Source organism: Megalobrama amblycephala, unplaced genomic scaffold (genome assembly GCF_018812025.1).
Source record: "Megalobrama amblycephala isolate DHTTF-2021 unplaced genomic scaffold, ASM1881202v1 scaffold379, whole genome shotgun sequence".
NCBI lineage: Eukaryota > Metazoa > Chordata > Actinopteri > Cypriniformes > Xenocyprididae > Megalobrama > Megalobrama amblycephala.
In genome coordinates this window covers 220,229-246,066 of record NW_025953351.1, presented here as the reverse complement: position 1 = coordinate 246,066, position 25,838 = coordinate 220,229, and the positions used below count along the sequence as shown (strand labels likewise).

At 37.8% G+C, this 25,838-nt stretch overlaps 1 protein-coding gene across 1 annotated transcript; it reads right to left on the bottom strand.

Annotated features, from left to right (window-relative positions):
- Positions 1 to 2,332: 2,332 nt before the first annotated feature.
- LOC125261234 (complement C1q-like protein 4) lies at positions 2,333 to 20,585 on the bottom strand. Its single transcript, XM_048179848.1, has 4 exons — positions 20,190 to 20,585; positions 3,913 to 3,966; positions 3,686 to 3,817; positions 2,333 to 2,628 (listed from the first exon to the last, which is right to left on the bottom strand). Exons 1-4 carry the CDS (start codon positions 20,206 to 20,208, stop codon positions 2,348 to 2,350), a joined length of 486 nt encoding a protein of 161 aa, XP_048035805.1. The 5' UTR covers positions 20,209 to 20,585; the 3' UTR covers positions 2,333 to 2,347.
- Between the last annotated feature and the right edge of the window lie 5,253 nt (positions 20,586 to 25,838).

Sequence of the window (25,838 nt, the reverse complement as noted above, 5' to 3'; positions counted from 1 at the left end):
AAAGAAGCCGCATTTTCCATATTTAATTTCTGGTTTAAAAAAGGAAAAAGGAATGGACGCAAAAGTACACGGACCTGAAGCGCACAGAAAAACACGTCTACTCTATGCGATACTCGCTGGCGCCCCCATATGATGGTTTTGACCAGCTGAGAACTCATGAAGAGTTAATAAAATGTGTAAAGGAGTCAAAAAAGCAGCAGGAATCCCTTCATCACACACAGATGAAGATCTGCTGTGAGGAGACGCAGTTCATACGCCTGTACTGAACTGTGATGGGCAACACTGCGACTATGACGAGAAAAAACAGGTATGCATGAGCATTCTGTCCTTTTTAGGGTCTCATATTCCTGCTTTTGTTTCGTTTACATGTCTTTGGTCCGTGTTGCATTCATATTTGCATTCGAAAAGTGCCATAATAGAGCAATCACACCAGGGTCATTTTAATCTAAACAAACATGCCAAGTGTGAACACCCTTAATACTTAAAATTCTCCATGAACTGACTTGAAGAGTACTTAGTGTAGATTCCTGGAGTCATCGATATTCTTTTTCCCTGTATTCCCAAAAGAGAACAAAATGTTAGATGCATTTGTCTGTTGAGAGGATGTTGCCGTACACTATCCTATAGATCAGTGGTTCTCAGACCCTCCTCTCTGCAGATTCTGTATGTCTCCTTAACCCAATACACTCAGTTGAGTTCATAGAGCTGTGTCCTGATGATCAGCATAATTTTATGTCTTTATAGCATGGATGCATCTAAAGAAGACGGGTCCTTGGGAAGACGCGTAAACGTTGAGCACAGAAATCACTGCACCAGGGGAAGAAATCACAATTACGGAGACTCAGATTGGCCATGGCGAGTCAAGGTACTATCAAGAAAATGTTAGAAAGGTCGATCAGTGATTTGTGATTATCTTTTACTCTCATCTGGTTAGTTACCATGTGGTTGTGAGTAGTGTGTTAACAGAAGGAAAGGAGTGATGGATAAAGTGTAGGCTAGAGGAATGAACTTGTACTAGTTTTTCTATTCTATACAAACTAGGGATGTTAATTTGCACAAATTCCCATGATCGATGGTCGTTTTAATTAACGATCAATCGGTTAATCGTTAGCCTTAATACTGCAATAAGATGACGCAGAAGAGCATTCCAAAAAAAGACTTTTTTGACCCCTACACCCTTCATCCCTTTGAAGCTCTCACTCCAGAATGTAAAAGCTTTGAAGGGATTAGGGCATAGGGATGAGCCCTTCCGAATGGAATGCAGTGTCTATTTTCAGTCCCGAAAATAGACACTGCGACAATGGTGGGTAGGAATGACTACAGGCTATTTTTGCCCTGGTTACACTTGCAAAAAGTTATCAAACAAATCTCGATTATTCAAAGCATTGTGACAATATCAGTGAATTAAATCATTTTTCAGAAATTGGTATTTATCTTGAGCACAACAAAGTTGGACCTATAGGAGGTGCTACAACTGAAATTCCTTAACACTGAAAATTATTATGAATCTTCTTTGGTGGATGTCATAACAAAACTTATAATGTGACTTGGCTACATAAAAAAAAAAATCCGCTAGCAGCAATTTTCAATGATTAATAACATAAAATCTGAATGGTCCACCTTGAAAATTGATATATTTGTACATAGGGCTGCCTTTGACTAAAGATTTTTCTAGTCGACTGTTGTTCATTTAATAATTGCGTGTTTATATTAATAAGCCATAAATCATAATAATGAGCCTTTAAAATGTATCAGACCATAATATACAAGATTTATGCATTTTGTTTGTGATTTGTGTCATGTATGACTATTGTGCATCTAACATAATACATAATCTGGTAAATGTGCTGTCTTAATGGTAAGTAAAACATTGCACATTTTCCGCAAATTTCTGGATTTTTCTTTGTGGGACTGATATATGTTATCATGAGTGCTTCAAATCAAGCATTGTTGGGGAAATATTCATGAAAATATGAGGAAAAGAAAATGCCACAATGTCTCTTTATTCACTTATTTATTTATGAAGAGATACAGATCAAGGATCAGTAACAAGATACTCTTAAAATGTATTATTTAACATTCTAGATTTACTACTTTAACAAAACACTTTGGAGTCACATGTGATATTCATGGGTCCTGTCTGTCTCAGTGCTGAAACTCTTTATACAAAATAACATGTATAGACAGGTGAGAACTCATGAGTAAAGTGTATTATACTGACTTTATACAGTAATCAACTGCAAATTTCAAACACACATTAGTCCTCATTAATACAGGTTCACATGTTAATAATTCTTCATGATTTTCATCTTAAATCATACGCTGAAATCATCCTTCAAATCTCCTGTTATCTTAAGGGAAACAGTAGGAAACCACTGAAAGTGTTGTGGTTATTGTGGCTATCTACTATCCTCCTGCCAGACAAAAGACTCACATAGACAACATCTCCAACCTCCAGGATCAACACAACTCCATTTGAGGAGTTTAACTCACCCTGAGTCTGATCACCATGAGCTACAACCACACGCTCTCTATTCTTAACAATAAAGACACTTGCTGCAGTTCCGGCACCACCATATACAGAGACTCTGAACATGTACGCTCCTTTCAGTGGGGCTGTGAAAACACCTAAATCAAATAACAAGAGACACAGAATCAGCTGTTTCCTGTATGATTTCTTAATGGTCTACTTGCACAACTACTTCCTCGTTCTACCTATCACAGTTGAGGAGTTTCTGGTAACAGTGTTCAGCGCACCTTCATACATGAGAACACAGATTATTACTGTTTTATGTCTGTCAGTTGATTAAAACAATGAATCATGTTCTCTGAGTTCACATGAATTATCTTGAACCTGCTGAAATGTTCCTATAAATATATTTTCTTTCCAGCTGTGCATTCTGAATAATAAATCAATATATTTCCTCACTAACCTGCAGCAGTCCAGTGCTCGTCTTCTCATTAACAGTGTTTTTCTCTTACTGATCATATTTCATACCTGCTGAATTCACATTTTTTAAATGAATTTGACTGATAAAAGGACTGATTGTGTACACTGGTGCTCTTGTTCCAGTCTTTTAAAAAAGTTGAATTAATATGCGATATGTGCACAAACATACAAATTACATGCAGTGAAATGATTGACATAAATTTAATGATATTAAATATTTAATTAATCCTAAACACCAACAGGTTAACAGTGCTACTACTTTGAATATTAATTTAAAAAATTTGGCATAAACATGCAAATTACATACAGTGAAATTATTGGCAATGAAAAATTACACAGAATAGTGATTAAACTATTTAAATTAATAAAAGGTTTGTATTCATCTGGTCTCACACACTTCAGCATCGAGTCACTAGTTTTGACGAGCACTGACACCCTGTGCTGAAATAATCATGTATGTTTAACAACTGCTGCTTTCTCAGATCGACTTGTGTTGATTAAAACTTCATGTTAAGTTTGGAAAATTCTTTACACAGTAATCATCACAATATCTCTTCTCCTGTCTCTGAAAAATGTCCAGATTTTTAAATCTTCTCATAGACACTCATTTTAAGTGGCATTTAGTAAAGTAAGTGACTAGAGCACATTGAAAATATACATAAGTGGAGATAAATGAGTTGAACTTGTATTTCAACTATAAACTGAGTTTTATGACTCCATTTCATTGATAATTACCTGTAATTGGGTTGTAGGCGTTCCCTATGTTTGTGAAGACGTTCCTGTAGGTTAGTGTGATGTCAGTGGTAAAAGGACCAATATGTCCACTGCCAGATTCCATAAGTGAAGCTGAAAAAGCTATTTCTCTGTCTGTTATTGAAAAACACAAGCAATATTGTGATATATTACTGTATTACACTGAGAATGTATACACTGAATTTAACATTATTCAAGCACACTTTCACCTCTGTTTTCCTTTCTCAACTCCTCCACTTGACTCAGAGTAAGATTTGAAATTTCTGTGAAGGAAAAAGATTCTGTTAAATGACATTTACACTGATTATTGTAATAGATAACACAATTTACACAGTATACACTCAACTTTACACTAACATTTACACTATACAATGCATTGCATTGGTGTTTTACTTTGAGGATCATTGATAAAAGAGTGAATGTTTTGATGAAGTACCTTCATTTTTCTTGTTCATCTCATCCCTCAGTTCTCTGTTCTTTTCTTTCTGCTCTGTAACGGTGGCGGTCAGTTCTCTGATGTTTGCTTTCTGCTCTGTAACGGTGGCGGTCAGTTCTCTCAGTGCTGCATGGATGTCAGGGATGCCCAGATCACAGTATGTTGTCTGTCAGTTGAAGCTTCAGCTCTCAAAGTGTCTGTTTGAGGTGGATTCTGTCTTCTGTCCTCAGAGCTGATCTGTTGACTGATCTCATTCTCATTGAGTCCTCCATCTACCTGCTGCTGGACGACAAACACAAAGGTTTCCAACAGCAGCAGTATACATACTAAAGCCTTCATTCTTCACTGATGTTTGTTTCCAACTCTTGCTCTGTCATCCTCACACCGTCTCATGTTCTTTTATAGTGTCCTGATTTACTGTCTTTTGTACTTGATTTATATTGCTTCAGATAAATAAGTAGTTCAAGGTAATTGTTAATCATAATCAAAGAGATGTTTCAAGTTCAGTAGATGTTTATCTCTGTTCACAACATTTATGACACTGTGTTGATCTCAACAGAAAATAACTTTGACTCAAAGTTTGTTTTTGTTTGTTTTTCTAGTGTTTTATTTTTAAAATATTTTATAGATCAGCATTCTGCATCCTTATGGGACAAGGAGAAATAATCACAAAAAACTCATATGAATGGATTGTCTGATCTGTGCGCTAGTGTGGGTAAAAATATCACACTTAAATAGTATTTATTGGACCTAACTTAATAAAACAGGCTGTGTAATTAATGGATTAGTTCACTTCAGAATTTAAATTTCCTGATAATTTACTCACGCCCATGTCATCCAATATGTTTATGTCTTTCTTTCTTCAGTGGAAAAGAAATTAAGGTTTTTGAGGAAAACATTCCAGGATTTTTCTCCATATAGTGGACTTCACTGGGGTTCAACGGGTTGAAGGTCCAAATATCAGTTTCAGTGCAGCTTCAAAGGGGTCTACATGATCCCAGACGAGGAATATGGGTCTTATCTACTGAAACAAAAAAGACGTAGGTGGAAGTACCAATCCAGTCCAATCCAATCCAATCTACAAAGTGAACAAGCAAATACTAAGCCAAACGCCCTTTACAAAAAAAGGTTTAAAAAAAAAAAAAATCCTCATCTGGGATCGAGTAGAGCCCTTTGAAGCTGCACTGAAACTGTAATATGGACCACTATGGGAAAAATATCCTGGAATGTTTTTCTTTTCGACTGAAGAAAGAAAGTCAAACATGTTGGATGACATGTCAAGCATCCTCTTCCCCAGCAGTTTTATCTCCTGTTCCATAACCAGAGCCTGCTCAGGGCCTACCACTGAGGACAGGAACCCCCCAAGTGCAGGACCCATTGAGATATATTGGCAGTCTCCCATGCTGTGCAAATCTACTAAGGGAACCAGTCTCTTGAAACTGGCCTCCAGAGTTTCTGAGTACCCAGTTCAGTGCCCTGAAGTGGATGACCAGCAGGGAACAACTGAAACTAGAACTCGCTGGGGAACGCTGTGCCCCGAAGCACACAAGGTGGCGGGGTTGGCAGAACGGCTCCCTGATGGCCCTGAAGGGAAATGAGTACCATATAGAGAGGTGTTAACCACTTTCCAAGAGAGCCAGCTTCTGGAGACTGGTCTCTGGTATTACTCAGGTGACCAATTTGGTGCCCTGAAACGGTGAACCGGCAGTGAACAGCCAAATTGATTGCTCTGAGACCCTCCGCAGAGGAAGCAAGCATCCCAGTGCCGCTACGTTTCTAGGGCAGACGCTGAGATATATGCTCACTGGAGACCGCTGCGCCCTGAAGCACGCGAGGTGGCAGGGTTGGCAGAATGGCCCTCTGAGGGCACCTTGTAATGAGGTGTAAACCACTTCCCCACGGAGGGGACTGCCCTCCCGCAAGAGAACCAGCCCCTCAAGACTGGTCTCTGGCATAACTCGAGTAGCTAGTTCGGTGCCCTGAAGCGGATGACCACCAGGGAACAACCGAAACTAGAACTCAATGGAGAACGCTGCGCCCCGAAGCACACAAGGTGGCAGGGTTGGCAGAATGGCCCCCTGATGGCACTGAAGGGAAATGGGCACCATATAGTGAGGTGTTAACCATATTCCCCCAGAGGCCAAGAGAACCAGCCTCTCTGGTCTCTGGTATTACTCAAGCGACCAATTTGGTGCCCGGACGCGGCGAACCGGCAGGGAATAGCCAAATGATTGCTGTGAGACCCTCCGCAGAGGGGGCGAGCATCCCAGTGCCTCTACCTTTCCGGGCGGACACTGAGATATACAGGTGCTGGTCATATAATTAGAATATCATCAAAAAGTTTCACTAATTAAAATATTTCACTAATTCCATTCAAAAAGTGAAACTTGTATATTATATTCATTCATTACACACAGACTGATATATTTCAAATGTTTATTTCTTTTAATTTTTATGATTATAACTGACAACTAAGGAAGATCCCAGTATCTCAGAAAATTAGAATATTGTGAAAAGGTTCAATATTGAAGACACCTGGTGCGACACTCTAATCAGCTAATTAACTCAAAACACCTGCAAATGGCCTTTAAATGGTCTCTCAGTCTAGTTCTGTCGGCTACACAATCATGGGGAAGACTGCTGACTTGACAGTTGTCCAAAAGATGACCATTGACACCTTGCACAAGGAAACTCACTCTGGTGGGTCAGTTAGAATATTTTAAACTCACGCTTGAAAGGGTTAAGCACATGCGTAAAAAGGTATTATATTTATATTTTATTATAGCATGTAAGCACTTGGATCATAGATGGAAATACCATTTACAGCCAATACAGGCAATTTAGTAAGGAAACACATGGTTTTTAAGGGTTTTTTCACAGTTAGAGCGCCACCTATTGCCTGATCTTTTTTTGGGTGTCCTCAGAGTGTGCCCATACATATGCAAGTTAACTTTTGTGAAAATTTTGAAGTTATAATTTTGAAGTTATAGACACTATAACCTATAAAAAATTACAGAATAGAGATTTTGATTGGATTTTTTTGCCACTTCCTATCAAAATTTTGTCATTTGAGCATATATATTTTGTAAACCAACTTAGGTTCCTTGTTTCCAACGCTGGTTTCGTCTCGATTGGACTAACAGTTTAGAAGATATTCACAAAAGTTTAAGTGCTAAATCACAACGTTGCACAAACCATAAGGCAAAACCTAGCAAGTCTGGTATCGATGGACTCGGCAAGGTTTCAGGAGTCTAAAGACATAACTTCCATGAAAATAAGTCAACCACACCCAGAGTTATATATATTTTCAGCCAAAACCATTAAAAACATACGTTTTTAAAAGCTTTTTAACAGTTATAGCGCCACAAATGGTCCAATCTCCATAAAAATTGGCATGCTTCTTTAGAGTCATATGCTGCATGTGCTCCCTTAATTCCGTGAAGTTTCTGAGTTTTCTTTTAGGATTTATAGGCTTTTGGGTATATTAAGCCAAACACATTTTCTAAATGACCCTGTTATAGCGACCCAAAGGGTGAAGTTCAACTTTGTTTTGTTAATTTTTGATCTAGAGAATTGTCCTGCGCTGGTTTTGGTCCGATCGGGCGAAAAACCTAGGACTAGTTCGCAAAAGTAGGTTTTTCAGCTATTTGTGAATAATTAATGAACGATTTGATTGACAGCATTGGTTTTTGAGGCAAAATTTTTTAGCATGAGGAGATCTATCAAAAGATATGCATATTGTGTGAATCTGTGAAACACCACGTGATTACTGAGGCATAAAACTCGTTAGCGCCAACTAGAGAACAATTTATTTCAAAATTCTTACAGACCTCCAGGCCCAAGAGTTGATCATGCACACCGAGTTTCATTCTGGTCGGCCTCCATTAACCTTGTCTAATAGGTGCTCAAGCTTCATTGGCCGATGGCGGCCATGTTTTTTGAGATACGCCAATGTCCTCATAGACTATCATGCCCCCTTGGACCAAGACACTGTACGCCAAAGTTCAAGTCGATCGGACTAACGGTTGCATAGTTACAGCTGTTTTCATGGTTTTTCAAGTTATAGTGCCACCTAGTGTCCAATCGACATGATTTTTTTTATCGTGACCAAAGATTGAGCCCATACACATGTGAACCGAGTTTGGTGCAAATATCTCATTTCTTTCTCGAGTTACAGCCATTTTAGTAGAAGTGGCTCTGCCCACATCATACATTTTGGTGCCCCTTAGTGGCCGTGAACCAAAATTTCAACTTGTTTTTGATAATTATTGATATTCAGACTCCAGAGAACATTTCTGCACTGGTTTGGTTCCAATCAGGTCAAAAACCTAGGACTAGTTCGCAAAAGTAGGTTTTTCAAAAAAAAAAACAACATACACAAATTTCAAGTGAATCTGAGACATGCTTGTCCGCCTTGAGCCAAGGAGTCCAACGATATAAGACACTTGAGCCTGGGCCTAACGGTTCAGGAGTTATGAGCCATTTCGTACTTTTGACCACTGTAGCGCCCCCATCAGGCTGATCAGGGCGAGTCTTGGTGACGTTGTAGGCGGTATGAGTACTACCAGACCTCGAAGTTTCAAGTCTCTATGACTTACGGTTTGGTCTGCCCGATCACTTTTATGGGAGAATGCTGATTCTTGAAAAATTTAACAATTACAATAGGGTTTCAGCGCTACGCGCTTGAACCCCTAAAAGCATGAAATGTAATTATTAACCTGATTTACAACTTTTCCTGTACACAAATGCTTTAGATTTTGGGAAACTGGAATTATGCACTTATCATAAAGTTTACATGAACTTGTTTTACGGTACCATAATATGAGTTGTTGTTTCACAGTGTGTGCTTTGATCTTAACATTTTATCTTGTTATTCATTATTCTCAGGTTAGATAAAGTAAGTCGAGTCTGGCCTCAATTATACTGCTTACAATTTGTTCAGAAGACTTCTCTGTGGTGTTTTTTTATCCAAAGTCTTAAAACACTATAAATTAAAGCTTCAGTAGGCAGTTTTTGTAATCAGTTATATTTCTTTTAAATGTTTACTTTTCTTTTTATAATAAACAAAAATGTGAAGGCAAATAAAACTTCATATTTTAGGTATGAAATACAATAATCCTGCTTTGAGTCAGAGGTGTAGTCAGCTCTGGGCTTCTTATCTTCAGCTCTGGGCTTCTAGACATCAGGGGTTTAATGACGTATCAGTATCTGAAGAGGAAATCAACTCAGTCTTTTATACTCTGTTGTTTGCACCAAACTTATGTTTTAATCTTGATATTGACTTGTTTTACAGTACCATAATGTGAGCTGTTGTTTTTAACTTTGTTAATTATTACTTTACTCGGGTTCTGTCAGAGTGCAACTGAGTTCACATTTATACATTTGGCAGATGATTTAATCCAAAGCAGTTTATATTACAATTCAATTTCAGTTTATTTGTACATCATCTTTTCCAATGTACATTGTTGCACAACTTTACAGAACACAGAGAAGAAAATATAAAGAAATTTTTGGGTGAACTATCCCTTTAAGTAGGGTGTTATGACAGATCTGTACCCTTTGCTTCACAGGACACATGTGCTTTCCACTACATACTATTTATCTACTAGTATTGCTAACTGGATTCTGGTGAACTTTATATTAAAGTATCCTAATGTACAATCTTATGAGAGGCCATAAAGGCCATAATTATTGAAAAGCCTCTTAGAAACACTAGTGAAAACACTGATTTTAGTAGATTTTAGTAGTTGATGAGAGCTAATTTCACTTGAAAAGGAAGCTGTGGCCGCACTTCCGTTTAATTTTTATTTGTTTCTCTTCATAAAAGGTGCCGTCAGGGTGTGTAAACCACCATAAAGTATATAGTGGTTAATCAATAATGAAAGTTTATTTTTGACACGTACAGAAGCACAAATGATATTCAGGCTGTTAAACAGTCCTGCAGTAAAAGCTTCAGATCAGACCCTGAACACACTGATTCATATCACACAGAAATTAAGATAAACAGCATTTTGAATGACTATATAAACACACATAAACTGATAATGTACTGAGAATAATCATTCCAGTGATACATGTCCAATAAACTTATGTTCACATATCCAAACACACAGGAATACATACAAGGCGTGAAACTGCAGAGAATAACAAAACGTGTAGTATTTGTGTGTGTGTGTGTTCCAGATATTCCCTTTGTTGTGGGGACCAAATATTCAAAGGAAAGTAAAATCTGAATTTTTTGACATTGTGGGGAGAAAATGTCGTTCACCATGAGAAAAACTGCTTATAAATGATTTTTTTTTTTTTAATTGACTCTTGTGCGTCCTGAATAAACATTGAAGACATTGATCATATCTCTTGTATGTGTGTGTTTCGTTCTCTTCCCATGATATCACGTCACAGAGACTCTGCAGACACTGAATATCAGAGCTAGTTTTGTGGAAGTGGTTTTCGGATTTCTGTTTCTGTGTCGCAGTTAGAGACTCTGATGGGGATCATGCACAACAAACTTCCATATTCTGTACAACAGCTCGCATCGCTTACGGTCCAAGGGCCTGATGTATAACCATTGCAAAATGGGCATAGAAATGTGTGTACGCAATATTCCACGCATATATCGGGATTTATAAAAAATAAACTAGGCGTAAATATGTGTGCTCCGTATGGCCACTCTAGATCAGGGGTGTCCAATCCTGCTCCTGGAGCATAACCTGATATTGCTGAGTTCAACATGTTCCTGGGTCAACATCTTTGTTGATCCTGGAACAACATTCAAATCAACCAATCAGATTTGAGGGACAAGTTTACAGATTATGTCAAGTTTAGGCTTAAAATCATGAATTGGTGCTTCTACATCAGTGTTATTCATCTATCATTTCCCTCAGATTTTTGGGATAACTTATGGGTAGGGTTAGGTTAGGTTTAGGGGTAGGAATAGGGTTAAGATTAAATTTTCAGACTGGAATGTTGTTCCAGGATCAATAAATTATGTTGACCCAGGAACGCATCTAATTCAGCAATATCAGGACGTGCCTCCTGGAGGGCCACTGTCCTGCAAAGTTTCACTCCAACCCCAATTAAACACACCTGAACCAGCTAAATAATGTCTTAGGCATACTAGAAACTTCCAGACAGGTGTGAGGCAAGTTGGAGCTGCAGGGCTTCCGGTTCACAGGGACTTTAAAACCAAAGAGATCCTTAAAGGCACAATATGTAAGGTTTTGCCACTAGAGGTCGCCTATTGAAAACAAAGGCATAGCTTGATGATGCAGAGATTGAATGTGGAATCATGGGAGATTTTGTCGTCACCTCATCGGGCAGAAATCATGTTCATGGATGAGATTATTAACGTATGAAGCAGAGCAGGGCTGAATGATTACAAAATAGTGTTTTTCTCTGAGACATGGTGAAAACACAGTCGCGGGAAATCAATAAAACGAGATTCAAATAATAAGACTAAATGTGTTGAGCTGTATAACGATTAGTTTTCTGTCAAGGAATGTATCCAAACCGTTGTTCCCTTGTCTAATAAAACACATAATATATTAAAGCACCTTTGGTGTTTCCATGGTTTTTACAAAATAAAACCAGAAATCAAGGATAACGCAGGTATGATATCACTGATAGGTGATTCAATGACAAGGAACAGGACACTAGTTAAAAGATTAGTTCACTTTCTTATAAAATTTTCCTGATAATTTACTCACCCCCATGTCATCCAAGATGTCCATGTCTTTCTTTCTTCAGTCGAAAAGAAATTAAGGTTTTTGATGAAAACATTCCAGGATTATTCTCCATATAGTGGACTTCAGTGGCCTCCAAACGGTTGAAGGTCAAAATTACAGTTTCAGTGCAGCTTTAAAAGGCTTTAAACGATACCAGACGAGGAATAAGGGTCTTATCTAGTGAAACGATCGGTCATTTTCGAAAAAAAATATGTATATGCTTTATATAAACAAATGATCGCCTTCCAAGTGCTTCCGCCAAAACCGTACTTTCGTATTCTTCAAAAAGCTTACGCTGTATGTCCTACACCTAAATGAGCACTGAATTCTGTTTTGCGAGATTTAAAATTCAGCCTGACTTTATAGTAATCTTATCAAATTACTGATATGTTTTAATCTAAATCTTTAGCTCCGGTGAACTAAGCATGGTTCCTCTCATGATGCATGTACAGGCCTATTATTGTGATTATCTAAATAAATGAAGAAAGAAAATGTCAGCGGTAGTTTGATTTACTACTTCAGTGTGAGTGTCAAGTCTAGTTTTGGTTTTGTTCATGTTCATGTCTCATTGCTATGTTTATGTTTTGCCATGTGTTTCCCTTGTTTGTGTCATGTGATCCTGCCTTGTGCTCCCTTGTCATGTGTCCTATGTTGTCATTGGTTGATTGTGCATAGGTGTTCCTTGTTTGTGATTAGTCCTTGTGCATTTAAGCTGTCATGTTTGCCTTGTTCTTTGTCTAGTATTGTCAGTGTAACCATTGTTGATGAGTCCATGTTTAATGTTTATGCCAGGGGATTAATGTTAAATAAAACTGCACATGGGTTCAACTACTCGCCTCCAGTGGACTAAAGTTACTGTGAAAATGTTAATTTGAGACAGGATATGTTAAACTCTACAGTTTAATTTAAGTTCATGTCAGCCTATCATTTCGAATGTTCATTGAGCCGTCGCAGCAATAACAGAAAATTCCTGTTTCAAATTTCAGAAGCATGCAGGTCCTCCCTTCACGGATTTCTGTTTTTGAATTTCATTTTAGCGATATCATCGAAGGGCCTATCATCAAAGACACAGATGCAATCTTCATCATTCTTGCGTCATCACTACAATCAGCCATTTCATATCAGTGATAAGTATTTTAATCGTTTTATGAACTTTGATGTCGATTGGGTGTAGAATCGTACTCTTTTGCTCTCTTTTCACATACATAAGCAGAGCTGCATAGTGCAATCTCACGCATTAAGGTCCTTTCACACTGGACGCGATTTTGACGCGCGAAGGTTTTGTTTTTTGATCAGCTGTTTGTGTAATGAGTGCTTCCACACCGAACGCGAATGTGCTGCTGCGAAAAAACGACGTTTATTTTTTTCGCTTCAATGTCGATTTTTTTTCACATTCGAGGCGACAGAAAAGGCTTCAACCAATCAAATACAAGGAAACAAAGGTGATGTCACAGCAACAATGACGGATCATCTGATAGCTTGTGTGTCGACGCATTTATAATAGAAAACTACCTTGTGAATGTTTATTGAAACTATATGTCTAGTAGTTAAACTTCTGTAGTCCATAGTCATACAATTTCCCCATTGTGGGACAAATAAAGGTTTTCTTATCTTAGACAGAAGCCTATTTATAGCCTGGGCTACTCGCAGTATATGCGAGTGGGTTTCTTTTCTGTAAACGAAATGTCCAGTAGATGTCACTAGCTATTCAATCAACATTAACCTTTGACAGGTATCGCATTTCTCACGAGATTACAGCTCCTGTGGGAGTACATGCAAGTCGCTGTATCAAGGATAACATAACCTTCTGAGGTAAAACTTGTTGTTTTTTTTTTAAACCTAAATTGTGTCCGTGACTATGGAAAGTGAATGTGTTGTTGTTAAGACTGAGTGCACCCAAAAACTTCTTTTCGGTCTTTGAAAAAAATGAAAAGCTCACTGGATGATGAAGTGTCTATGTTGTCCTGAGCAGTTAAACTGACCAACCTTTCCAACAGGATGAAGATTATTTTGTTGAAATATATATATATATATATATATATATATATATATATATATATCTCATTCAGCTGTCGCCGCGAATGTTTTGGAATCTTTCAGAGCACAAACGTCGCAAATTCGCGTCGCGGCTGATGTGAATGGTTTTGACGCGAACTATTCGCTTTTTCGTTTCGCTTTTCCGTTACGCGTCCGGTGTGAAAGGGCCTTTAGTTTGAGACAAAGTGCTCGTTGTTCAACGTGTGCGCTTGATGTGCTCGATCGTATTGTGACCAGATGTCACCGTTTTCAGGGGACAGTCACGGTTTTTTGGTGTTCTGTCCCCGACTGGAGCTGTCCCCGGAAATGTCCCCATTTCGTAGCTCATTCAAAACAACCCACAAATACATTGTGTAGGAAAGATGTAATGTGCGCTCCCTGCCATGGGGAGGAGCTGTCTGTTGTGCCTCATTGGGGGAGCTGTTGAACATGACAACAGTATTTATAACACCTAACTTAATAAAACAGGCTGTGTGACTATGAGGAATGATTACCTCAAAATGTACACCCATATGCAACTTTGAGGGACTTTATTTAAATTAAACACGTACACCTTTTGAGTTATTGTCATGTTCCAGTGATTAACCCTAAATGTGCCAATGTTAGTGACCTCTGATATATTTCTGAGCTCTGATATAGATGGACACACTCTCTGGCATCCATGTGAATATCTAACAAATGTTACCAGGTTTACCAGCTTTATGTTATGACAAAAAAAAAGTTAAAGATTTGGTGTTAATTTATGGGAAAAAAAATAAATAAATTGTAAGCTATGTTTTCACATATAATGTTGAAGCTTTGTGGCTATACTAATAACAAGTATAACGAATATTGCTGATGGAGTTTAACTTGTATTGAATCCACAAAACTCCCATTCAACACAAAACGTGTGAAGTTATTCATTTTAATGACATTTATAATGCGGCCACGCCCACGGAGCCAGCGCTATTCAGACGCAAATTCTGAGTCAATACATGCATTCATCATCTCAATCGTGTATTTATTGTCTTGAAAAGTGTTTTAAATAGCCATAGTTAGCGATCTCTGTCCTCTGTTAGTTCGGTTAATTCCTGGATTGCCTATTCTTCTTTAGTGCTCAGGCATTTGTGGACTAAAGGTGTACAGAGCGCCCTCCGGCTGCAAGTATGAATTGTTGAGTATAAATAAATGTATAAAGTATAAGTATGAAATAAATATTACTCTTCTATATAGAAAATTGACAAACATATGAGAATCCATCAATATTTCTCCAAATGTGCATACTTTTAAGCTAAAAGCCTATATGAAATGCCATAGAGGTAACATAATTGTTCAGACACTTTGCATCACAGAAATACATTATATTTTAAAGAATATAACAGAATACCATTATTTTAAATTGTAATAATATTTCACAGTGTTGCTGTTTTTTCTGTATATTTGACTGACACCATGATGCGATTTGAATCATGATCACAAAGGGTTTTTTTCACAGCCTACCTGACTGAAAGGCCTCATTAACCCTCTGGAGTCTGAGGCTGATTTGGGGCCTGGAGAAGTTATGACATGCCCTGACATTTGTGCTTTTTTCAGTTGTTCATAAACATATAAATGACAAAAGTGTCATTACACTGTATTCCAGCACAAACTAGGCTACAATAATATGTGAGGAACATGTATGTACATGTTTGTGTTTTTGAAGGAATAATGTTTATGCGTGGTTATTGAAAAAACAAAAAACTTAAGTCACTGAAATAAGGCCAAAAAAAGTATAGTAAATCTGTGTTCACAAGACTTTCTGGGTATTGGAGGTTGTAAACTAGAGTTTTTGCTTCAAAATTATGTAAAAATTATGCTGCCTACTCCTTCATATAAAACAATATATTGATTTAGTTTTTGTAAGACACTTTTTGCCAAGAAACACAGTATGCATGGAGGCGTGAATCACCACTGAAAATGGGCCATTCTCACCTGAGAAGACAAAAGAATTGGATAGTAATGAGCTGAAATGACTTGCATATTAATGAGGCATTTCAGTCAGGTAGGCTGTGAAAAAAACCTTCTGTGATGTCTCAAGCTCATCATGAGATATGAAACATACAGAAAAATATTATTACAATATAAAGTAATGGTTTTTATATTATACTTTAAAATATAATGTATTTCTGTGATGCAAAGAGTCTGAATATAGGCTTTTAGTTTAAAAAGCATGCACATTTGGAGAAATATTGGATTCTCATATGCTTATGTCAATTTTCTATACAGAGAAGTTATATTTATTTAATATTCATTGTCATTACTATGAGCGCTGGTGTTTTCAATTCATCCTTGAAGTCGGAGGGCGCTCTCTGTGCATTTTTAGTCCACAAATTCATCTAAAAGAAGAAGAGGCCATGGAATAGCCATTAGCCAGTTTCCAATTCATACTGCAGCCGGAGGGCGCTAAAGAAACAAAAACTCTTCTAATATTCATCTATAGAAGAAAAGTAAACAGGAACTAACTGCATGTCTTCTAGAGCTCCCTAACCATGACTTTTACATCCAGATAAACACTTTTCAAGACAATAAATACACGATTGAGACGATGAATGCATGTATTGCCTCTGAATTTGCGTCTGAATAGCGCTGGCTCCGTGGGCGTGGCCGCATTAGCAGATAATGAGCTGAATCACGGACTTCTGACATGGCTCTCTTTTCATACAGATTACATAAACACAGAAGGTTTGTTTTCGATTTGACTTACATGATTTAAAACCTGACATCTTAACGTTTTTTTAGACATAAGTTTAATTTTTCTGTGATTAGTATTCACTAAGTTACAGTTCATTTTCTGAGAACTATCAGATTGGACTTCGTTCAGAGGGAGAGGAGAAATCACGCATCATGTTAGTTTTCTTTATTTTACAAAAAGCACAACATTGTGTTTTTACTCTGAGTGTATACAAATAAAAGAAGATATTCTATAGTTTAAATTGATATATTACTTATGTCTCTATGACAAAAAATGACGGAGTATTTTAAGTCTGTTTTGCTGCAATGTGAAAAAAAACTGCAAAACGCGCCGGCGCGTTTTCAGACCTCAGAGTGTTAATATGCAAGTCATTTCAGGTCATTATTATGTGATTCTTTTGTCTTCTCAGGTGAGAATCACCCATTATTCATGATGATTCACTCCAACACGCATACTGTGTTTCTTGACCAAAGATGTTTTAGAAAATTTAAATCTCTCTATTGTTTTATATGAACAAACAGGCAGCATAATTTTACCTCATTTTGAAGCAAAAACTCTAGTCTACAACCTCAAATAACCAGAAGTCTTGTGAACAAAGATTTAATATATATTTTTTGGCTTTATTTCAGTGACTTAAGTTTTTAGTTTTTTCAGTAACCACGCATAAACGTTATTCCTTCAAAAACACAAACATGTACATACATGTTCCTCACATATTATTGTAGCCTAGTTTGTGCTGAATACAGTGTAATGACACTTTTTTCCATTTATATGTTTATGAACAACTGAAAAAAGCACAAATGTCAGGGCATGTCAAAACTTCTCCAGGGTCCCAAAAATCCTCAGACCCCTGAGGGTTAAGTTTAAAAGTAAATAAATATGATTTCAGATTTGTTGAGACTTGTGCACTGCACTCAATATCCCCCTTTCTAAGCCTGAAAAAAAAAAGGTTGTTTTAAAAGTTAAAATGTATCAGAAGTTGGTAAGAGACTAAAAGAAACAGGATTTATGCATTTTTTTGTCCTTTGTGTCATGTATGACTATCGTGCATCTGCATCTAATAATACATAATGTGGTAATGTGGCTGTCCTTACGATAAATAAAACATTGCAACTTTTTCTCAAATTTCTGGAAATTGACACCATGATCGTGAAATCTTGGTGGGACTGATAAATATGATATCATGAGTGAATTATTCATTAAAATATGAAGAAAAGAAAATGCCACAATGTTTGTTTATTCTCTTATTTATTTATGTAGGATGAAGAGATACAGATCAAGGATCAGTAACAAGATACACTTAAAGAGGTATTATTTAACATTTTAGATTTACTACTTTAACAAAACACTTTTGAGTCACATGTGATATTCATGGCGTCCTGTCTGTCTCAGTGCTGAAAGCTCTTTATACAAACTTACATGTACGGACAGATCAGAACTTATGATTATAAGTGTATTATACTGACTTTATACAGTAATCTACTGCAAAAAATTTCAAACACACATTAGTCCTTATTAATACAGGTTCATATGTTAATGATTCTTTCATGATTTTCATCATTAAATCACACACTGAAGGTTCAGAATTATTGGAATCACATCCTTCAAAGCTCCTGTTATCTTAAGGGAAACAGTAGGATAACCACTGAAAGTGTTGTGGCTTATTCTGGTTATCAAATATCCTCCTGCCAGACCAAAGTCTCACATAGACAACATCTCCAACCTCCAGGATCAACACAACTCCATTTGAAGAGTTTAACACGTTCCCTGAGTCTGATCACCATGAGCCTATAACCACACTTCTCTCCTATTCTTAACTTATGGTATGCAGTTGCTGCAGTTGGGGCCAATGACCAGTATACAGAGATTCTGAACATGTACGCTCCTTTCAGTGGGGCTGTGAAAATACCTAAATCAAATAACAAGAGACACAGAATCAGCTGTTTCCTGTATGATTTCTTAATGGACTACTTGCGCAACTACTTCCTCGTTCTCCCTATCACAGTTCAGGAGTTTCTGGTAACAGTGTTCAGCGCACCTTCATACATGAGAACGCAGATTATTACTGTTTTATGTCTGTCAGTTGATTAAAACAATGAATCTTGTTCTCTGAGTTCACATGAATTATCTTGAACCTGCTGAAATGTTCCTATAAATATATTTTCTTTCCAGCTGTGCATTCTGAATGATAAATCAATATATTTCCTCACTAACCTGCAGCAGTCCAGTGCTCGTCTTCTCATTAACAGTGTTTTCTCTTACTGATCATATTTCATACCTGCTGAATTCACATTTTAAATGAATTTGACTGATAAAAGGATTGCTTGTGTGCGCTGGTGCTCTTGTTCCAGTCTTTTAAAAAAGTTGAATTAATATGCGATATGTGCACAAACATACAAATTACATGCAGTGAAATGATGGACATAAATTTAATGATATTAACATTATTTAATTAATCCTAAACACTAACAGGTTAACAGTGCTACTACTTATTGAATATTAATTTAAAAAATTTGGCATAACACATGCAAATTAACATACAGTGAAATTGATTGGCAATGAAAAAATTACACAGAATAGTGATTAAACTATTTCAAATTAAATAAATAGGTTTCATATTCATCAGGTCTCACACACTTCAGCATCACAGTCACTAGTTTAGACGAGCACTGACACCCTGTGCTGAAATAATCATGTGTGTTTAACAGCCTGCTGCTTTCTCAGATCGACTTGAGTTGATTAAAACTTCATGTTAAGTTTGGAAAATTCTTTACACAGTTAATCAGTTCAGAATGTCTAGAGCTCACTGAAGATATACCTAATGTCCAGATTTTTTAATCTTCTCATAGAACACTCATTTTACAGTGGCGTTTAGTAAAGTAAGTGACTAAGAGCACTTTGATAATATACATAACCAGAAATAAATGAGTTGTACTATTTCAAAACAGAAGTGTGTCACAAAACTCAGTGCAAGTAGTACATTACCAAACACACTGTAATAGTTTTGAAAGATGGCAGATCATTTAATTCTCTTGCACACATTACACAACTGCAGAGAGGTCTGAATGGAGCAGAAGGTTTTCATTACTATAAACTGAGTTTTATGACTCCATTTCATTGATAATTACCTGTAATTGGGTTGTAGGCGTTCCCTATGTTTGTGAAGACGTTCCTGTAGGTTAGTGTGATTTCAGTGGTAAAAGGACCAATATATCCATCGCCAGATTCCATCAGTGAAGCTGAAAAAGCTATTTCTCTGTCTGTTATTGAAAAACATAAGCAATATTGTGATATTACTGTATTACACTGAGAATGAATACACTGAATTTAACATCATTCAAGCACACTTTCACCTCTATTTTCCTTTCTCAACTCCACTTGACTCAGAGTAAGATTTGAAATTTCTGTGAATGAATAAAGATTCTGTTAAATGACATTTACACTGATTATTGTAATAGATAACACAATTTACACAGTATACACTCAACTTTACACTAACATTTACACTATACAATGTATTGCATTGGATGTTTTACTTTGAGGATCATTGATAAAAGAGTGAATGTTTTGGTGAAGTACCTTCATTTTTCTTGTTCATCTCATCCCTCAGTTGCGTCTCTAAAGCTCTGATGTTTCCTTTCTGCTCTGTAACGGTGGCGGTCAGTTCTCTGATGTTTCCTTTCTGCTCTGTAACGGTGGCGGTCAGTTCTCTGATGTTTCCTTTCTGCTCTGTAACGGTGGCGGTCAGTTCTCTGATGTTTCCTTTCTGCTCTGTAACGGTGGCGGTCAGTTCTCTCAGTGCTGCATGGATGTCAGGGATGCCCAGATCACAGTATTGTTGTCTGTCAGTTGAAGCTTCAGCTCTCAAAGTGTCTGTTTGAGGTGGATTCTGTCTTCCGTCCTCAGAGCTGATCTGTTGACTGATCTCATTCTCATTGAGTCCTCCATCTACCTGCTGCTGGACGACAAACACAAAGGTTCTCCAACAGCAGCAGTATACATACTAAAGCCTTCATTCTTCACTGATGTTTGTTTCCAGCTCTTGCTCTGTCATCCTCACAGCCTCTCATGTTCCTTTTATAGTGTCCTGATTTACTGTCTTTTGTACTTGATTTATATTGCTTCAGATAAATAAGTAGTTCAAGTTAATTGTTAAGCAGAATCAAAGGAATGTTTCAGGTTCAGTAGAAGTTTATCTCTATTCACAACATTTATGACACTATGTTGATCTCAACAGAAAATAACTTTGACTCAAAGTTTGTTTTTGTTTGTTTTTCTAGTGTTTTATTTTTTAAATATTTTTATAGATCAGCATTCTGCATCCTTATGGGACAAGGAGGAATAATCACCAAAACCTCATATGAATGGATTGTCTGATCTGTGCGCTAGTGTGGGTAAAAATATCACACTTCAATAGTATTTATTGGACCTAACTTAATAAAACAGGCTGTGTAATTAATGGATTCACTTCAGAATTTAAATGTCCTGATAATTTACTCACCACCATTTCATCCAATATGTTTATGTCTTTCTTTCTTCAGTTCGAAAAGAAATTAAGGATTTTGAGGAAAACATTCCAGGATTTTTCTCCATATAGTGGACTTCACTGGGGTTCAACGGGTTGAAGGTCCAAATATCAGTTTCAGTGCAGCTTCAAAGGGGTCTACACGATCCCAGACGAGGAATATGGGTCTTATCTACTGAAACAAAAAAGACGTACGTGGAAGTACCAATCCAGTCCAATCCAATCCAATCTACAAAGTGAACAAGCAAATACTAAGCCAAACGCCCTTTACAAAAAAAGGTTAAAAAAAAAAATCCTCATCTGGGATCGAGTAGAGCCCTTTGAAGCTGCACTGAAACTGTAATATGGACCACTATGGGAAAAATATCCTGGAATGTTTTTCTTTTCGACTGAAGAAAGAAAGTCAAACATCTTGGATGACATGTCAAGCATCCTCTTCCCCAGGAGTTTTATCTCCTGTTCCATAACCAGAGCCTGCTCAGGGCCTACCACTGAGGACAGGAACCCCCCAAGTGCAGGACCCATTGAGATATATTGGCAGTCTCCCATGCTGTGCAAATCTACTAAGGGAACCAGTCTCTCGAAACTGGCCTCCAGAGTTTCTGAGTAGCCAGTTCAGTGCCCTGAAGTGGATGACCAGCAGGGAACAACTGAAACTAGAACTCGCTGGGGAACGCTGTGCCCCGAAGCACACAAGGTGGCGGGGTTGGCAGAACGGCTCCCTGATGGCCCTGAAGGGAAATGAGTACCATATAGAGAGGTGTTAACCACTTTCCAAGAGAGCCAGCTTCTGGAGACTGGTCTCTGGTATTACTCAGGTGACCAATTTGGTGCCCTGAAACGGTGAACCGGCAGTGAACAGCCAAATTGATTGCTCTGAGACCCTCCGCAGAGGAAGCAAGCATCCCAGTGCCGCTACGTTTCTAGGGCAGACGCTGAGATATATGCTCACTGGAGACCGCTGCGCCCTGAAGCACGCGAGGTGGCAGGGTTGGCAGAATGGCCCTCTGAGGGCACCGTGTAATGAGGTGTAAACCACTTCCCCACGGAGGGGACTGCCCTCCCGCAAGAGAACCAGCCCCTCAAGACTGGTCTCTGGCATAACTCGAGTAGCTAGTTCGGTGCCCTGAAGCGGATGACCACCAGGGAACAACCGAAACTAGAACTCAATGGAGAACGCTGCGCCCCGAAGCACACAAGGTGGCAGGGTTGGCAGAATGGCCCCCTGATGGCACTGAAGGGAAATGGGCACCATATAGTGAGGTGTTAACCATATTCCCCCAGAGGCCAAGAGAACCAGCCTCTCTGGTCTCTGGTATTACTCAAGCGACCAATTTGGTGCCTGGACGCGGCGAACCGGCAGGGAATAGCCAAATGATTGCTGCGAGACCCTCCGCAGAGGGGGCGAGCATCCCAGTGCCGCTACCTTTCCGGGCGGACACTGAGATATACAGGTGCTGGTCATATAATTAGAATATCATCAAAAAGTTTCACTAATTAAAATATTTCACTAATTCCATTCAAAAAGTGAAACTTGTATATTATATTCATTCATTACACACAGACTGATATATTTCAAATGTTTATTTCTTTTAATTTTTATGATTATAACTGACAACTAAGGAAGATCCCAGTATCTCAGAAAATTAGAATATTGTGAAAAGGTTCAATATTGAAGACACCTGGTGCGACACTCTAATCAGCTAATTAACTCAAAACACCTGCAATGGCCTTTAAATGGTCTCTCAGTCTAGTTCTGTAGGCTACACAATCATGGGGAAGACTGCTGACTTGACAGTTGTCCAAAAGATGACCATTGACACCTTGCACAAGGAAACTCACTCTGGTGGGTCAGTTAGAATATTTTAAACTCACGCTTGAAAGGGTTAAGCACATGCGTAAAAAGGTATTATATTTATATTTTATTATAGCATGTAAGCACTTGGATCATAGATGGAAATACCATTTACAGCCAATACAGGCAATTTAGTAAGGAAACACATGGTTTTTAAGGGTTTTTTCACAGTTAGAGCGCCACCTATTGCCTGATCTTTTTTTGGGTGTCCTCAGAGTGTGCCCATACATATGCAAGTTAACTTTTGTGAAAATTTTGAAGTTATAATTTTGAAGTTATAGACACTATAACCTATAAAAAATTACAGAATAGAGATTTTGATTGGATTTTTTTGCCACTTCCTATCAAAATTTTGTCATTTGAGCATATATATTTTGTAAACCAACTTAGGTTCCTTGTTTCCAACGCTGGTTTCGTCTCGATTGGACTAACAGTTTAGAAGATATTCACAAAAGTTTAAGTGCTAAATCACAACGTTGCACAAACCATAAGGCAAAACCTAGCAAGTCTGGTATCGATGGACTCGGCAAGGTTTCAGGAGTCTAAAGACATAACTTCCATGAAAATAAGTCAACCACACCCAGAGTTATATATATTTTCAGCCAAAACCATTAAAAACATACGTTTTTAAAAGCTTTTTAACAGTTATAGCGCCACAAATGGTCCAATCTCCATAAAAATTGGCATGCTTCTTTAGAGTCATATGCTGCATGTGCTCCCTTAATTCCGTGAAGTTTCTGAGTTTTCTTTTAGGATTTATAGGCTTTTGGGTATATTAAGCCAAACACATTTTCTAAATGACCCTGTTATAGCGACCCAAAGGGTGAAGTTCAACTTTGTTTTGTTAATTTTTGATCTAGAGAATTGTCCTGCGCTGGTTTTGGTCCGATCGGGCGAAAAACCTAGGACTAGTTCGCAAAAGTAGGTTTTTCAGCTATTTGTGAATAATTAATGAACGATTTGATTGACAGCATTGGTTTTTGAGGCAAAATTTTTTAGCATGAGGAGATCTATCAAAAGATATGCATATTGTGTGAATCTGTGAAACACCACGTGATTACTGAGGCATAAAACTCGTTAGCGCCAACTAGAGAACGATTTATTTCAAAATTCTTACAGACCTCCAGGCCCAAGAGCCGATCATGCACACCGAGTTTCATTCTGGTCGGCCTCCATTAACCTTGTCTAATAGGTGCTCAAGCTTCATTGGCCGATGGCGGCCATGTTTTTTGAGATACGCCAATGTCCTCATAGACTATCATGCCCCCTTGGACCAAGACACTGTACGCCAAAGTTCAAGTCAATCGGACTAACGGTTGCATAGTTACAGCTGTTTTCATGGTTTTTCAAGTTATAGTGCCACCTAGTGTCCAATCGACACGATTTTTTTTATCGTGACCAAAGATTGAGCCCATACACATGTGAACCGAGTTTGGTGCAAATATCTCATTTCTTTCTCGAGTTACAGCCATTTTAGTAGAAGTGGCTCTGCCCACATCATACATTTTGGTGCCCCTTAGTGGCCGTGAACCAAAATTTCAACTTGTTTTTGATAATTATTGATATTCAGACTCCAGAGAACATTTCTGCACTGGTTTGGTTCCGATCAGGTCAAAAACCTAGGACTAGTTCGCAAAAGTAGGTTTTTCAAAAAAAACAACATACACAAATTTCAAGCGAATCTGAGACATGCTTGTCCGCCTTGAGCCAAGGAGTCCAACGATATAAGACACTTGAGCCTGGGCCTAACGGTTCAGGAGTTATGAGCCATTTCGTACTTTTGACCGCTGTAGCGCCCCCATCAGGCTGATCAGGGCGAGTCTTGGTGACGTTGTAGGCGGTATGAGTACTACCAGACCTCGAAGTTTCAAGTCTCTATGACTTACGGTTTGGTCTGCCCGATCACTTTTATGGGAGAATGCTGATTCTTGAAAAATTTAACAATTACAATAGGGTTTCAGCGCTACGCGCTTGAACCCCTAAAAGCATGAAATGTAATTATTAACCTGATTTACAACTTTTCCTGTACACAAATGCTTTAGATTTTGGGAAACTGGAATTATGCACTTATCATAAAGTTTACATGAACTTGTTTTACGGTACCATAATATGAGTTGTTGTTTTGCGGTGTGCTTTGATCTTAACATTTTATCTTGTTATTCATTATTCTCAGGTTAGATAAAGTAAGTCGAGTCTGGCCTCAATTATATTGCTTACAATTTGTTCAGAAGACTTCTCTGTGGTGTTTTTTATCCAAAGTCTTAAAACACTATAAATTAAAGCTTCAGTAGGCAGTTTTTGTAATCAGTTATATTTCTTTTAAATGTTTACTTTTCTTTTTATAATAAACAAAAATGTGAAGGCAAATAAAACTTCATATTTTAGGTATGAAATACAATAATCCTGCTTTGAGTCAGAGGTGTAGTCAGCTCTGGGCTTCTTATCTTCAGCTCTGGGCTTCTAGACATCAGGGGTTTAATGACGTATCAGTATCTGAAGAGGAAATCAACTCAGTCTTTTATACTCTGTTGTTTGCACCAAACTTATGTTTTAATCTTGATATTGACTTGTTTTACAGTACCATAATGTGAGCTGTTGTTTTTAACTTTGTTAATTATTACTTTACTCGGGTTCTGTCAGAGTGCAACTGAGTTCACATTTACACATTTGGCAGATGATTTAATCCAAAGCAGTTTATATTACAATTCAATTTCAGTTTATTTGTACATCATCTTTTCCAATGTACATTGTTGCACAACTTTACAGAACACAGAGAAGAAAATATAAAGAAATTTTTGGGTGAACTATCCCTTTAAGTAGGGTGTTATGACACATCTGTACCCTTTGC

Excerpts from the sequence above, each read along its gene's own strand:
- LOC125261234 (XM_048179848.1), bottom strand. Across the intron at positions 3,818-3,912 it reads GTTGAGAAAGGAAAACAGAG|ACAGAGAAATAGCTTTTTCA; the intron begins GTGAAAGTGTGC and ends TTTCAATAACAG. Across the intron at positions 2,629-3,685 it reads CGCCTACAACCCAATTACAG|GTGTTTTCACAGCCCCACTG; the intron begins GTAATTATCAAT and ends TATTTGATTTAG.